General features: G+C 44.3%; 1 protein-coding gene across 10 annotated transcripts in view; it reads left to right on the top strand.

Moving 5' to 3' along the window:
• Window positions 1-16336, top strand: part of LOC143381360 (uncharacterized) — a 127420-nt gene that overhangs the window by 65433 nt on the left and 45651 nt on the right. For 3 of the 10 annotated variants that reach the window (XM_076834918.1, XM_076834920.1, XM_076834921.1), the window contains exon 4: window positions 391-1814. The exons of the other annotated variants lie outside the window; for them this stretch is intronic. In XM_076834918.1, coding sequence (XP_076691033.1) covers window positions 391-502 — 112 coding nt within the window. In that variant the 3' untranslated portion in view covers window positions 503-1814. Of the gene's footprint in view, window positions 1-390; window positions 1815-16336 lie in introns of those variants that run through there. 10 annotated transcript variants of the gene reach the window in all.

The following is a 16336-nucleotide window of genomic DNA, read 5'->3' as shown; positions in this document are numbered from 1 at the left end:
AGAAGTCATAATTTTCCTAACTATATTTCTGAATTTGACTTGTAATTGAAATTTACTTATTTGAGACAGGGTTTCACAAGGTTGTTCCTGCTGGCCTGGAACTGGAGATCCTCCTGCCTCACTCTCCTGAGTAGTTAGGACCATAGGCATGTGCCATTGCACCGGGCTTTGTAACTGAAAACAAAAATTTACTTTAAAATAAAATTACCCGACGGCTTCTCAGTACCTGAATCCAACTCCTTCATTTCCTCCTTCCCTCACTACTTCAGAATCTTTGCTCCATTCCCACCTGCCTAGTCTATCCTATTCAATCTACAAAATCGTGCCACATTCCTCCAACCATGCTCTTCTTTTGGTTTTCCTCTAAAATGCTGTATAATTACATTCCAGCATTCACACAAATGAAGAGTACAAGACACTGCCCTCAATGAAGTATTCACTTCCTGGAATCCAAAATTCCACATGGATCATTGAGGGCGTCAGCAAAGCCCAGCTCTACTAAAGGGAGCCCTCAACTGGTGTCTGGGCACTAGATAGGTTCAGCCAGCGCTTCATCTCTGCAGAGAACTACACTTCCCAGAATCCTCGAGTCTTGATTGGACTACATTCCCCAGAGGCTTTAGCGGCCAATTCTGTTCTACCCCTCTGGGCCTTCTATACTTTTGTGGAAGTGGAGTGTCTTCTGCTGGATGCGCATCTCTAGGGTCTGAGATCGCTTGTGGTCCGGGTCCGTCTGATACCAGAGCCTCCTGCCTGCAGAGTGTGGCCCAGCCCGTGAGGAGTCGCCCCGGGGAATCCTGAGCCTAGGGAAACCGCAGCTGAGGACGGTGGGAGGCCCACCCGGACCTCCGGATAATGCTGCGCCCGGGCGTGGGGAAGAGTGAGGTCCGCGAGGTGCATGGAGAAGCCTTTTTGATCAGGGTGTCACCACAGGGCCTGTTGCCAGTCCCCGCTAGCTATCCTGCGACGTTGTCCCAGATGTGTCAGGTGGTGCACTTGGCCGGGGTTTGCAGCAGGCCTGTCTCCTGTTTTCCCAGGTCTGCCCACAGTACTGCCCCGCCCCGCCCCGCCCCACCCAGAATTCAAACCAATATTGGGAAGCAATGTGGGACTGGTGAAAGGATCAATTCTGCCAACTTCTAATGAAATTCACGTGGGAATCTTTGGGAGAAATTTCAGGAAATATGTAGTTTCCTGCTAGCAGCTAAACTGCTTAAAAAAAAAAAAAAAGTGTTCCCAAAAGTGCTAAGAACCGCCTCAGCCTAGAGGGCTACTTCAAACAGAAACAAAGCAGATTGTGCTCATTAGGACTTATTCAATATTTTGGAATTTAAAGCAGCTAGCACAAACCAGTTTTGATTTCTGGGCCCAAATTCTTTGATTTGTCAACACATGGCAAAACGAGGTGAAACCTTAAAATGAAAAGGTTCCTTGCAAGGGAAACCTTGATCCTAGGAAAACAAAATATGAGGAGGAATGTCAGACTGGATGAGGGATCAATTCTGCCAAGTTTAAATAAAATTAGTCTGAAAATATTGGGGAGAATAATTCAGTAAATTGATAATTTTTAGTTAGCCACTAAAGCTCTTCAATAAGAAGTTGATCCTCCATGTGCTGAGAAATATTTCTGCTTAGGGCTGCTTCAACCAGAAACCAAAAGTGTTGAGGGCCACAACCAAGTTAAGATGGCGCCTGGCAGTATGCCAGGAGGAGTGGTTTTTGAGCCACCAGCGAGCCATTAAGATGATGAGGATCCCTTAATGACTGACTGCTGTGTCTAGATGATGTCAATTAAGTTAAGCTGTGTGTAATTAGTTGGGTATATGTACCTCTGCGGTCTGGCAGAGAAGTGGCTCCTGCTACCTTGGGTGCCCAAGTTCTCAGTTCCTGCTGACTTCACTCGCAATAAAGTTGTTCCTGCTTCAACCTTCAAGTTGCTTGTCACCTCTCGGTTATTTTGCCCAGCCAGACTACGGCACAAAGGGAGTGTACTCACTAAGAACTAAGTTGAGTTTTGAAATTTCAAGCAGCTATACTCTTTTTGATCTCCTGGTCCAATTCTATTTATTCATTGAGGAAGGACAAAACCAATTGAAACTAAAAAATTTAAAATCTCTTTGCACAGAAACCATGATCTCAGAAAAACCAAAATTGGGGAGCAATGTGAGACTGGTAAATTAATCAATTCTGACAAGTTTCAATGAAATCCATCTGAAAATCTTAGGGAGAAATTCAGTAAGTTGGTAATTTCCTGCATTCATAGAAAGCTATTCAAAAGAAGGTGTTCCTGTATGTGCTGAGAACTGCACCAGCTCAGGGCTTATTCCATAAGAAACAAAGCAGAGTGTTATCACTAAGAACTAATTGAATCTGAAATTTCAAACAGCTGACACAAACTATTTTTGATTCCCAGGTACAATTCTATTCATTCATCTCTATAGGGAAAAACAAAGTGAAACCTAAAAATAAAAACTGTCCTTGCACATGAACCCATGAGCCTAGGTTAACCAAAATTTGGGAGCAATGTTAGACTGATGAAAGGATCAATTCTGCCAAATTCCAATGAAATCCATCTAGAAATTTAGGGGATAAATTTCAGTAAATTGGTAATTTCATTCTCTCAACTAAAGCACTTTCAGAAGAAGGTGTTTCTACATCTGATGAGAATTGCTTTTGGTTAGGGGTATTTCAACCAAAAAAAAAAAAAAGTGAATGTGCTCACTGAAAAGTAGTTGAGATGTTGATATTTCAAGGAGCTAGCACAAAAACCATTTTTGTTTTGCAGGTCCAACTCCCGTCATTCAGCCATAAAAGGCAAAACACAGTGAAACCTAAAAATAAAAATTGTCCTTCAAAGGGAATCCTTGAATGTAGAAAAACAAAATTGGGAGAGCAATGTGGAACTCGTAAAAGGATCAATTCTACCTATTTTAATCAGATACATCTGGGAAATGTTGGGGAGAAATTTTTGTAAATTGGTACTCTCTTTTTTTTTTTTTTTTTTTTTCATTACATAAAGATTTTATTTATTTTTTTTTTTTTTAATTTTTTTTATTGTTGGTTGTTCAAAACATTACATAGTTCTTGATACATCATATTTCACACTTTGATTCAAGTGGGTTATGAACTCCCATTTTTACTCCGTATACAAATTACAGAATCACATCAGTTACACTTCCATTGATTTATATATTGCCATACTAGGGTCTGTTGTATTCTGCTGCCTTTCCTATCCATTACTACCCCCCTCCCCTCCCCTCCCCTCCCCTCTTCTCTCTCTACCCACTCTACTGCAGTTCATATCTCCCCCTTGTATTATTTTTCCCTTTCCCCTCGCTACCTCTTGTATGTAATTTTGTATAACCCTGAGGGTCTCCTTCCATTTCCATGCAATTTCCCTTCTCCCTCCCTTTCCCTCCCACCTCTCGTCCCTGTTTAATGTTAATCTTCTTCTCATGCTCTTCGTCCCTACTCTGTTCTTAGTTACTCTCCTTATATCAAAGAAGACATTTGGCATTTGTTTTTTAGGGATTGGCTGGCTTCACTTAGCATAATCTGCTCTAATGCCATCCATTTCCCTCCAAATTCTATGATTTTGTCATTTCTCAATGCAGAGTAATACTCCATTGTGTATAAATGCCACATTTTTTTTATCCATTCGTCTATTGAAGGGCATCTAGGTTGGTTCCACAGTCTTGCTATTGTGAATTGTGCTGCTATGAACATCGATGTAGCAGTGTCCCTGTAGCATGCTCTATTTAGGTCTTTAGGGAATAGACCGAGAAGGGGAATAGCTGGGTCAAATGGTGGTTCCATTCCCAACTTTCCAAGAAATCTCCATACTGCTTTCCAGATTGGCTGCACCAATTTGCAGTCCCACCAACAATGAACAAGTGTACCCTTTTCCCCACATCCTCGCCAGCACTTGTTGTTGTTTGACTTCATAATGGCTGCCAATCTTACTGGAGTGAGATGGTATCTTAGGGTGGTTTTGATTTGCATTTCTCTGACTGCTAGGGATGGTGAGCATTTTTTCATGTACTTGTTGATTGATTGTATGTCCTCCTCTGAGAAGTGTCTGTTCATGTCTTTGGCCCATTTGTTGATTGGGTTATTTGTTATCTTGTTGTCTAATTTTTTGAGTTCTTTGTATACTCTGGATATTAGGGCTCTGTCTGAAGTGTGAGGAGTAAAGATTTGTTCCCAGGATGTAGGCTCCCTATTTACCTCTCTTGTTGTTTCTTTTGCTGAGAAAAAACTTTTTAGTTTGAGTAAGTCCCATTTGTTGATTCTAGTTATTAACTGTTGTGCTATGGGTGTCCTATTGAGGAATTTGGAGCCCGACCCCACAGTATGTAGATCGTAGCCGACTTTTTCTTCTATCAGACGCCGTGTCTCTGATTTGATATCGAGCTCCTTGATCCATTTTGAGTTAACTTTAGTGCATGGCGAGAGAAAGGGATTCAGTTTCATTTTGTTGCATATGGATTTCCAATTTTCCCAGCACCATTTGTTGAAGATGCTATCCTTCCTCCATTGCATGCTTTTAGCCCCTTTATCAAATATAAGATAGTTGTAGTTTTGTGGGTTGGTTTCTGTGTCCTCAATTCTGTACCATTGGTCCACCCGCCTGTTTTGGTACCAGTACCATGCTGTTTTTGTTACTATTGCTCTGTAGTATAGTTTGAAGTCTGGTATCGCTATACCGCCTGATTCACCCTTCCTGCTTAGCATTGTTTTTGCTATTCTGGGTCTTTTATTTTTCCATATGAATTTCATGATTGCTTTCTCCATTTCTATAAGAAATGCCATTGGGATTTTGATTGGTATTGCATTAAACCTATAGAGAACTTTTGGTAATATCGTCATTTTGATGATGTTAGTTCTGCCTATCCATGAACAGGGTATATTTTTCCATCTTCTAAGATCTTCTTCTATTTCTCTCTTTAGGGTTCTGTAGTTTTCATTGTATAAGTCTTTCACCTCTTTTGTTAGGTTGATTCCTAAGTATTTTATTTTTTGGGGGGATATTGTGAATGGAGTGGTTGTCCTCATTTCCATTTCAGAGGATTTGTCGCTGATATACAGGAATGCCTTTGATTTATACGTGTTGATTTTATATCCTGCCACTTTGCTGAATTCATTTATTAGCTCTAATAGTTTCTTTGTAGACCCTTTTGGGTCTGCTAGGTATAGAATCATGTCATCTGCAAATAGTGATAATTTAAGTTCTTCTTTTCCTATTTTTATGCCTTTAATTTCTTTCGTCTGTCTAATTGCTCTGGCCAGTGATTCGAGAACTATGTTGAACAGAAGTGGTGAGAGAGGGCATCCCTGTCTTGTTCCAGATTTTAGAGGGAATGCCTTCAATTTTTCTCCATTCAGAATGATGCTAGCCTGAGGTTTAGCATAGATTGCTTTTACAATGTTGAGGTAAGTTCCTGTTATCCCTAGTTTTTCTAGCGTTTTGAACATAAAGGGATGCTGTACTTTGTCGAATGCTTTTTCTGCATCTATCGAAATGATCATATGGTTCTTATTTTTAAGTCTATTGATGTGGTGAATAACATTAATTGATTTCCGTATATTGAACCAGCCTTGCATCCCAGGGATGAATCCTACTTGATCATGGTGCACAATTTTTTTGATATGTTTTTGAATCCGATTTGCCAAAATTTTATTGAGGATTTTTGCATCTAGGTTCATTAGAGATATTGGTCTGTAGTTTTCTTTCTTTGAAGTGTCTTTGTCTGGTTTAGGAATCAGGGTGATGTTGGCCTCGTAGAATGAATTTGGAAGTTCTCCCTCTTTTTCTATTTCCTGAAATAGCTTGAAAAGTATTGGTGTTAGTTCCTCTTTAAAGGTTTTGTAAAACTCTGCTGTATACCCATCCGGTCCTGGGCTTTTCTTAGTTGGTAGTCTTTTGATGGTTTCTTCTATTTCCTCAATTGATATTGGTCTGTTTAGGTTGTCTATATCCTCCTGCCTTAATCTGGGCAGATCATATGACTTAAGAAATTTATCGATGCCTTCACTATCTTCTATTTTATTGGAGTATAAGGATTCAAAATAGTTTCTGATTATCTTCTGTATTTCTGAAGTGTCTGTTGTGATATTGCCTTTTTCATCCCGTATGCTAGTAATTTGATTTCTCTCCCTTCTTCTCTTCGTTAGCATGGCTAAGGGTCTGTCGATTTTATTTATTTTTTCAAAGAACCAACTTTTAGTTTTGTCAATCTTTTCAATTGTTTCTTTTGTTTCGATTTCATTAATTTCAGCTCTGATTTTAATAATTTCTTGCCTTCTACTTCTTTTGCTGTTGTTTTGCTCTTCTTTTTCTAGGATTTTGAGATGGAGTATGAGATCATTTATTTGTTGGTTTCTTCTTTTTTTAAGGAATGAACTCCAAGCAATGAATTTTCCTCTTAGAACTGCTTTTAATGTGTCCCATAGATTCCTATATGTTGTGTCTGTGCATTCATTTATCTCTAAGAATTTTTTAATTTCCTCCTTGATGTCTTCTATAACCCATTGATCATTTAGTAACCAATTGTTCATTCTCCAAGTGATGCATGTTTTTTCCTTCCTTCTTTTATCGTTGATTTTCAGTTTCATTCCATTATGATCAGATAAGATGCATGGTATTATCTCCACTCCTTTATATTGTCTAAGAGTTGCCCTGTGACATAATATATGATCTATTTTTGAGAAGGATCCATGTGCTGCTGAGAAAAAAGTGTAACTGCTTGATGTTGGGTGGTATATTCTATATATATCAATTAAGTCTAGGTTATTAATTGTGTTATTGAGTTCTATAGTTTCCTTATTCAACTTTTGTTTGGAAGATCTGTCTAGTGGTGAGAGAGGTGTGTTGAAGTCTCCCATGATTATTGTATGTTGGTCTATTAGACTCTTGAACTTGAGAAGAGTTTGTTTGATGAACATAGCTGCACCATTGTTTGGGGCATATATATTTATGATAGTTATGTCTTGTTGGTGTATGGTTCCCTTGAGCAGTATGTAGTGTCCCTCTTTATCCCTTTTGATTAACTTTGGCTTGAAATCTATTTTATTTGATATGAGTATGGACACTCCTGCTTGTTTCCGAAGTCCATATGAGTGATATGATTTTTCCCAACCTTTCACCTTCAGTCTATGTATGTCTTTTCCTATCAGATGCGTCTCCTGTAGGCAGCATATTGTTGGGTCTTGTTTTGTGATCCATTCTACTAGCCTGTGTCTCTTGATTGGTGAGTTTAAGCCATTAACATTTAGGGTTATTATTGAGATATGGGTTGTTCTTCCAGCCATAATTGTTTATTTATGTTACTATACGTGGTTTGTTTTCCTTTTTGAATATTTTTCCCCCCCTTTACTGTCCTACCTCCCACTGTTGGTTTTCATTGTTATTTTCCATTTCCTCTTCCTGTAATGTTTTGCCGAGGATGTTTTGAAGACATGGTTTTCTAGCTGCAAATTCTTTTAACTTTTGTTTATCGTGGAAGGTTTTAATTTCATCTTCCATCCTGAAGCTTAATTTCGCTGGATACGTGATTCTTGGTTGGAACCCATTTTCTTTCAGTTTTTGAAATATGTTATTCCAGGATCTTCTAGCTTTCAGAGTCTGTGTTGAAAGATCAGCTGTTATCCTGATTGGTTTACCCCTAAATGTAATTTGCTTCCTTTCTCTTGTAGCTTTTAAAATTCTCTCCTTATTCTGTATGTTGGGCATCTTCATTATAATGTGTCTAGGTGTGGATCTCTTATGATTTTGCACATTCGGCGTCCTGTATGCTTCTAGGATTTGGGATTCTGTCTCATTCTTCAAGTCTGGGAAGTTTTCTCGTATTATTTCATTGAATAGGTAGTTCATTCCTTTGGTTTGGACCTCTATACCTTCCTGTATCCCAATGACTCTTAAGTTTGGTCTCTTTATATTATCCCATATTTCTTGGATGTTCTGCTCATGGTTTCTTAACAGTTTTGCTGAGCTATCTATGTTCTTTTCAAGTTGAAATACTTTGTCTTCATTGTCTGATGTTCTATCTTCTAAGTGTTCTACTCTGCTGGTAGTATTCTCAATTGAGTTTTTAAGTTGGTTTATTGCTTCCTGCATTTCTAGGATTTCTGTTTGTTTGTTTTTTATTACCTCTATCTCCCTGTATAGTTGATCTTTTGCTTCTTGGATTTGTTTATGTAATACATTGTCGAAGTGGTCGAAATGATCTTTCATTGTCTGATTTTGCTGTCTAATGTCTTCCTTGAGGCTCCAGATCATTTGCAGCATGTATATCCTGAATTCTTTATCTGACATTCCATCTGCTGCAGCTATAACCTCTTCTAAAGTTGAGTTGACCTGCATTGCTTGTGGTCCTTTCTTTCCTTGTCTTTTCATATTGCTCGTGTTTCTTTCTGCTTAGTGAAACTGTTGTGTTTTTGAAATTTTCCCCCTATATATTTATATTGCTCTTGTATAGTTGAAAAGTCTCCCTTGCAGGGGCGGGCGGCAGCTCTGCTCCTCCTCCAAATGGGGTGATCTGTCTACCACGCTGGCGGGCCGCTGGGACTGTTCTGCCAGTCGGTCGCAGGTCTGCCTACCTTGGAGGCGCGGGCAGCGGCTCTGCTCTGCCCTTCCTCCTATTGGTGTGACTTGTCTACCACGTCACCACGTCCGTGAACCCCTGGGCCTGTTCCACCAGTTAGTCGCGGATCTGACTACCTTGCAGGCGTGGGCGGCGGCTCTGCTCTGCCCCTTCTCCAATTGGGTTGTCGTGACTACCACGCCGGCAGGTCGCTGTGCCTGTTCTGGGCCCGGGCTGCGGCTCTGCTCAGCCCCTCACCCAGGTGGTGTGACGTGTCTACCACGCCGGCAGGCCGCTGGGCCTGTTCCGCCAGTCTGTCACAGGCCTGCTTACCTTGCGGGCGCGGGTGGAGGATCTGCTTTGCCCCTACTCCACTTGGGGTGTCTTGACTACTACACCGGCAGGTCGCTGGACCTGTTCTGTGCGCGAGTGGCGGCTCTGCCCTGTCCCTGCTCCAATTGGGTTGACGTGACTACGACGCTGTCGGGCCGCTGGGCCTACACCGACCGCGGGAGAAGGCTCTGCTCTGCCCCTACTCCAATTGGGATGACGGGTTACGTGTCTACCACACCAGCAGGCCGCTGGGCCTGATCCGCCGGTCGGACGCGGGTCTGTCTACCTAGCGGGCTCCGGGAGGCAGCTCTGCTCTGCCCCTCCTCCAATTTGTGTGACGTGTCTACCACACCAGTAGACCGCTGGGCCTGTTCCGCCGGTCGGTCGCAAGTCTGTCTACCTTGCAGGCTCGGGCGTCGGCTCTGCTCTGCCCCTACTCCAAATGGAGTGATGTGACTGCCACGCTGGCGGGCCGCTGGGCCTGATCCAGGCTCGGGGAGCGGCTCTGCTCTGCCCCTCCCCCAAGTGGTGTGACGTGTCTACCACGTCAGCAGGCCGCTGGGGCTGTTCTGCCAGACTGTCACAGGCCTGCCTACCTTGCGGACGCGGGTGGAGGATCTGCTTTCCCCCTACTCCAATTGGGGTTTTTTGACAACCACGCCGGCAGGTCACAGGACCTGTTCCGGGCGCAGGCGGCAGCTCTGTTCAGCCCCTGCTCTAGCCGGAGCGACGCGACACCACGCCGGCGGGTCGCATGGCCTGTTCCGGGCTCTGGCGGCGGCTCTGTTGGGCCCCTGCTCTAGCTGGAGCGACGCGACACCACTCCGGCGGGTCGCTGGACCTGTTCCGGGCGCAGGCAGAGGCTCTGTTCGGCCCCTGCTCTAGCCGGAGTGACGCGACACCACGCCGGCGGGTCGCATGGCCTGTTCCGGGCTCTGGCGGCGGCTCTGTTCAGCCCCTGCTCTAGCCGGAGCGACGCGACACCACGCCGGCGGGTCGCTGGACCTCTTCCGGGCGCAGGCGGTGGCTCTGTTCGGCCCCTGCTCTAGCCGGGGCGACGCGACTCCACGCCGGCGGGTCGCTGTGCCTGTTCCGGGCTCTGGCGGCGGCTCTGTTCGGCCCCTGCTCTAGCCGGAGCGACGCGACACCACGCCGGCGGGTCGCTGGACCTCTTCCGGGTGCAGGCGGCGGCTCTGTTCGGCCCCTGCTCTAGCCGGAGCGACGCGACACCACGCCTGCGGGTCGCTGGACCTGATCCGGGCTCTGGCGGCGGCTCTGCTCCGCCCCTCTGGCCTTCACAGTATTCAGCAGGACCCGGACCGAGAGACAGTTTCCGCGGGATCTTTATCCCTGGGCCAGAGCAGTTCCGGGAGCCAGAATTCGGCCTCTCCGGACTTGGTGCATGCTCCGACAGGAGCAGGCTCCAAGAAGCAGTTTCCGCGGGTTCTATAGCCCTGGGCCAGAGCAGCTCCGGTAGTCGGAGCTCCGCCGCTCCGGGCTCGGTGCGTGTTCTGATAGGAGCAGGCTCCAGGAAGCAGTTTCCGCGTGTTATTTAGCACTAAGTCTGAGCAATTTGTCTGCGAGACGCAGACAATTGTCAGCCTGAAATTACCTGATCTATAGCTGAAAGAGCTGCAATCAGTCAAAAACAAGGATGGTGACGTCAGCTCTCCAAGATGGTGGCCGCTGGCTTCCTCCGTGGTCTGACCGGTGTGGAGAACCGAACTGGACCGTTTCCTTCCCCGTCTCCCACCCAGAATTCAGCTCCGAGCTCAGCAAATGCCTAGCTGGCAGGAGCCCGCAGAATCAGCATCGCTGTATCTCTGCGGCACCAGCCCGTCGTTTCCCAGTGCGCGCCGCAGACTCCAGCCGCAGGGCGATCTGCCGAACAATCAGCGCTCCGTACGGACAAATCGCTCGCTTTTGAGCCCCTGAAGCTGATCCTCGTGCGATGAAAGTCCTTCCACTAGGTTTTGGAGCACCCCAATTTTGCTGGAAATTCCTGACAAGATAGCTTTTAGCCGTTCTAACTCATCATTTTCCCTCACAGTGACGCAGTACTCGGAGTTACTGCACTCCCTTCGCGGCCATCTTCCCCCATGACGGTACTCTCTTGATAGTAGCCAAAGCACTTCCATAAGAAGGTGTTACTCCATGTACTGAGAACTGATACATAGGGCTACCTCAACCACAATCAAAGAAGAGTGTGCTCATTAAGAACTAATTGAGAGGCGGACCTGCAACCCACCGGCAGAACAGGCCCAGCAACCCGCGGAGGGGCAGAGCCACCCCGTGCCTGCATGGTAGGCGGACCTGCTACCCACCAGCAGAACAGGCCCAGCAACCTGCGGAGGGGCAGAGCTGCCCCACGCACCTGCAAGGTAGGCGGACATGAGACCCACCGGCAGGACAGGCCCAGCAACCCCCAGAGGGACAGAGCCGCCCCACGCGCCTGCAAGGTAGGCGGACCTGCGACCCACAGGCAGAACAGGCCCAGTGGCCCGCCATCGCCCCAGTTGGGGGAGCGGCAGAGCCGCCACCAGCGCCTGCTAGATAGTCAGACCTGCAACCGACAGACAGAACAGGCCCAGCAGTCCGTGGAGGGGCAGAGCCGCCGCCCACGCCTGCAAGGTAGGCGGACCTGCAACCACCAACAGAACAGGCCCAGCGGCCTGCCGGCGTGGTAGGCACATTGCCCCAATTGGAGGAGGGGCAGAGCTACTGCCCGTGTCTGTGAGGGAGACTTTGCAACCATACAAGAGCAATATAAATATATAGGGGGAAAAATCAATAACACAACAGTTTCACCAAGCAGAAAGAAATGCGAGCAGTATGAAAAGACAAGGAAAGAAAGGACCATAAGCAATGCAGGTCAACTCAACTTTACAGGGAAAAACAAAAACGAAAGCAAACACACACACCAAAAAAAAAAAAAAAAAAAATCTTAAAAATGAAAAGTGTTCTTGCACATGAACCCATGAGCCTAGATTAAACAAAATTGGGGAGCAATGGGAGACTAGTGAAAGAACCAATTTCACCAAGTTCCAATGAAATCTATCTGGAAATCTAGGGGATAAATTACATGGAAATTGATAATTTCATTCTCGCAACTAAAGTGCTTCTAAAAGATTTTCCTGCATGTGATGATAATTGCTTCTGCTTAGGGCTATTTCAACCAGAAACACAGCAGAGTGTACTCACTGAGAAGTAGGTAAGATGTTGATATTTCAAGCAGCTAGCACAAACCAGTTTTGATTTGCAGGTCCAATTCCCTTCAGTAAATCATAAAGGTCAAAATGCAAAAAAAGCTAAAAAGGAAAAGTGTTCTTGGAAGGGAACACTTGATCCTAGGTAAACAAAATTTGGAGAGTAATGCGTAATTGATGGAAAGATGAATTGTGTCAATTTCAATGAAATCTGTCTGAAAATCTTGGGGAAATATTTCAGTAAATTGGTAATTTCTGGTACCATCAAATGCACTTCATAAGAATGCATTCCTCCATGTGCTGATAAGTTTTTCTGCTTAGGGGTACTGTGGGGAGCCACTCTGAATGATTAGTGTTTTCTGTCTTGGAGCAGAGAGGCTTTGACCATCACTACATCTCATAGTGACTTGGACATTGCCCCAATCCCAGAAATTTGAGCACATCTTCAGACATAGGTGTTGCCCTATGGCCCTTGGGTCGAATTACACCCACATGTCCCTTGTAACTTCATCCCTTCTTACCTTTTTTAGATGGAACTTTCTAAGAATGAGAGTCCTCCCATTCCAAAAAAAAAAAAGCCCACTTCCAAACATTTTCTCTCTCTCTCTCTCTCTCTCTCTCTCTCTCTCTCTGTCTCTCTTCTCTCTTCTCTCTTCTCTCTTTCCAGCCTCTCATGACTATCCATCAGTCTCCCATTTGGGGAGCTTGAGGCTGAGAGTCAAGTGTGTGACTGTGTTTTATTTGGTGTCCCTTGAAATTCACATGAGCGACCTTAAGTTCAGCTGCCCCCACAGGCCTGGGGCAGCAGGTGGCACCTGGAACCAGAGACCCCTCAGGGGTAAATTTCCAGGGATACTGAGAGAGCACACTACAGAAATAGTAATGATTCTTTGGGGGATCACAGAGGAAGCAGACATTTTCAGAGCCAGGGACTTTAAAGAATTATTATGGGCAGTTCTGTGTCTTCAGATTAAGAAATGCATTTGACAATTCTGGAGACAATAATCAACTGGAGAGGAAAACAAGTCAGAAGGGCTCAGCTAGCTCAGTTCCTGAAAAAGATTAGCGAGGTGTGTCCGTGGCTTTGCCAGCACAACTCACCAGATTTATATACTTGGGAGAGGCTAGGTAGAAAATTTTATAAAGGCTGCGTCTCTGTCATGCTGTCTGAAAGTACAATAGAGAGTATTCAGAAGGTCTAGACAGCTTTAGAAACGTGTCTTTTTGATGATCTAGAACAGGACCAATGGTCCCCAAGGACCTGCTGAAAGGGCTTCAGAGAGCTTTTAGAAGTTTGGAGCAGGAGAAATGGCCCAAGACTGCTTTCAAGCAGTTCTCTCTTTCTCTGGTGGGTCTGAGGACGGATTCAATTTTTGCTCAGTCTGCAGCTCGCAAACTGCAGACAGACAGCCTCGGGGCAAAACCCAAAATAAAAAATTTAGTCTCTGCTGATCAAAAATTTAGTCTCTGCTGAGCCAGTCAGACCCAGAAGCTTAGAGGAGTACCAAGGGGCACATTCCAGAGAGGAAATTAGCTCTGATTGGATTTTGGTGAGGAAAATTCAAAATGGAGAGGAGCAAGATGGACAGACAAAAAAGAGTCACAATTTGAGGGGACTCAGAAGATAAGGAACACCTGGAGGAGAGTTTTACTAAATTAGTAGCTGGCCCAGCACCCCCCCATTCGAATTTGGCCGCTCTCCTTCAGGAGAATAGGGTTCAATAATTACTCTGAACTGGTGATTGCCATGCATGCTTCCACCCCTACAACATAGCCTTAGTAGAGTGCAGAAAGTGGGGAAAGACATAACATGTTTTCAGCTTTTTCCAGTCTTTGAACAGATTAACAAACATAACCAATATATCCTCATGCAGGCTGAAGTTTCCTTTTAAGACTCTAAAGGAATTCAAAAGCGCTTGAGGTACCTATAGTCCAAACTCACCCTTTGTGCAAAGCCTGCTTGATTTGTTATGCCACGTGCCTCTACCCCCAAATGACTGGAATTCAATGGCCAAGGCTTGCCTTTTGGGGGGTGATTATCTCCTTTGGCAATCTCACTGGACTGATTATTGTACTGAACAGGTTGTGAGGAACAGGAGTCAAGGCTTTGATGCCTCTTTGGAGATGCTAATTGGAACTAGGGAATTTTTGGACCTAGAGAGACAAGTTATGATCTAGCCTTTTATGATCAGATCACTGCATGTGCCAAAAGAGCATGGCTCCAGATATCTTCCCGGGATCAAGCAAAGTTAGATTTTAGCCAGATAGAACAGGAGTCAAAAGAAAAATTTTCTGATTTCATAAAGCATCTGTACTAAGCAGCTAACAGGTCAATCGGAGATTCAAATGCCTCCGAATTCATAGATAAACAGCTAGCATTTGAAATCACCAATAAAATTTGTCAGGACGTCCTCCAACCCCATCAGAAGAAAGGAACAGTTTCTGAATTTATTCACCTGTGTATGGATGTTGGTCTTACACAATTTTAAGGTTTTACGCTCACCACGGCTTTAAAACAGATACTTCAGCCCCACTCCCAGAGGCGTCATTCTCATGGTGGTGTTTTAATTGTGGCAGGACTTGGCATTTGGCAAGGGAATGCAACTCCACACAATAGTTCAGAAACCTCTCCCGGTTCGCCCCAGCAGCATTACCAGACAGAAAGCTGCGTGGTGACAGGAACAGATGTGGTGGTGGCCTGCCTCCATTTCTGACTTCACTTATGTCTCCTTTCAGGCCAAAAAACGGAGGTTTGGGCCTATCCCAGGCCTGATACACAATGGGGGGCTCTACAGTACACATGAGAGGAGAATTCGGAGTCACAGGCCTTGATGTCATCACAGCCAACCATGGCGGATCATTATTATTAACAGTCAGCTCCACCCAGAGAGTACTTTTGTGACCAGCCATGGTAATAAACTTAACACCTGAAATGAGACTACAGCAAGTTCCTACTGGAATCCATGAACCATTACCCCCAGGTACCATAGCCCTAATTTTGGGGCAAAATGGTTTTAAAGAGGGAATTCAAGTAATGCCAGGAGTGATTGATTTGGAGTTTAGCGATGAGCTAACAGTTACCGTGAAATCAGAGCATGCCATTCGGCTCTCTACAAAAGACATGCTGACAATTAGTACTTTTACCTTGCCTTTCAGTGGACAGATCACTTAAGACTCAACTTCCAGGTTCCCAAACAGAGTGTACTCGGCTCAATTAATCCTGAAAGAGTGCCCCCTACTGGAACTTAAAGTCAATATTTAAAATAAATCAAGGTATTGTAGATACTGGGGCAAATAAATCTGTTTTATCTCGCAGATTTTGGCCCAAAATCTGGCCTTTATGTATTGTGCCTGCCAATTTAGAAGGCATAGGGCAGATCTCTAAACCTGCCCAGAGTGTTCAGTATCTTCGCTGAGAAGACCAAGAAGGTAATACTGGAATTTTCAACTGGACACATTACTGGTAAATTCATGGGGTAGAGATTTTTTAAGCAGTTTAGGATTATTATTAGTAACTAAATTCTATCATGTCATTTGAGGAACTTAATAAAGGATTTACTCCTAAGGAAATTGAGGGAAATCTACCTATGACCCAGTCTCCTCAACAGAGATTAATTAATGCACACAATCAAAATTTTTGGTGGGAGCCCTGACATTTTTCCTTTCCCTAAAAAACAGCATAAAAATTTAATTGGCTCACAGAAGAGACAATCTGAGTTAACCAATGGCCCTTAACAGGGGAAAAACTAAAATAGCCCACATGTTAGTTGAGGAACAGCTTCAAGATGGTCATCTAGAGCCTATTCTCAGCCCCTGAAATACAAAAATCTTTGTAATTAAGAAAAAATCTGGTAATTGGAGATTATTACAAGACCTTATAGCTATTAATCAAGTCATAGAACCCATTGGAATGTTACAATCTGGGCTTCCTTCTCCTACACTATTCCTTTAGATTATTATTTGATAGTAGTTTTAAAAGATTGTTTTTCTCTATACCTTTGCACCCAGATGACTGTAAAAAGTTTGCCTTTAGTGTCCCAGCAATTAATTTTAAAGAACCAGTTAAAAGATATTGCTGGAAATTGCATGCGTAATAGTCCTACCCTATGTCAAAATTTTGTGGCACAATCTATCACACCTGTGAGGAAAAAATTCCCTGATGTTATTTTCATTTTATGGGTGACATACTTTTAGTTCATGCTAATTCAGATGTAC

The sequence above is a fragment of the Callospermophilus lateralis genome, chromosome 15, assembly GCF_048772815.1.
Source record: "Callospermophilus lateralis isolate mCalLat2 chromosome 15, mCalLat2.hap1, whole genome shotgun sequence".
NCBI lineage: Eukaryota > Metazoa > Chordata > Mammalia > Rodentia > Sciuridae > Callospermophilus > Callospermophilus lateralis.
The sequence above is the reverse complement of the archived record's forward strand: the minus strand, read 5'-3'. Positions and strand labels throughout refer to the sequence as shown.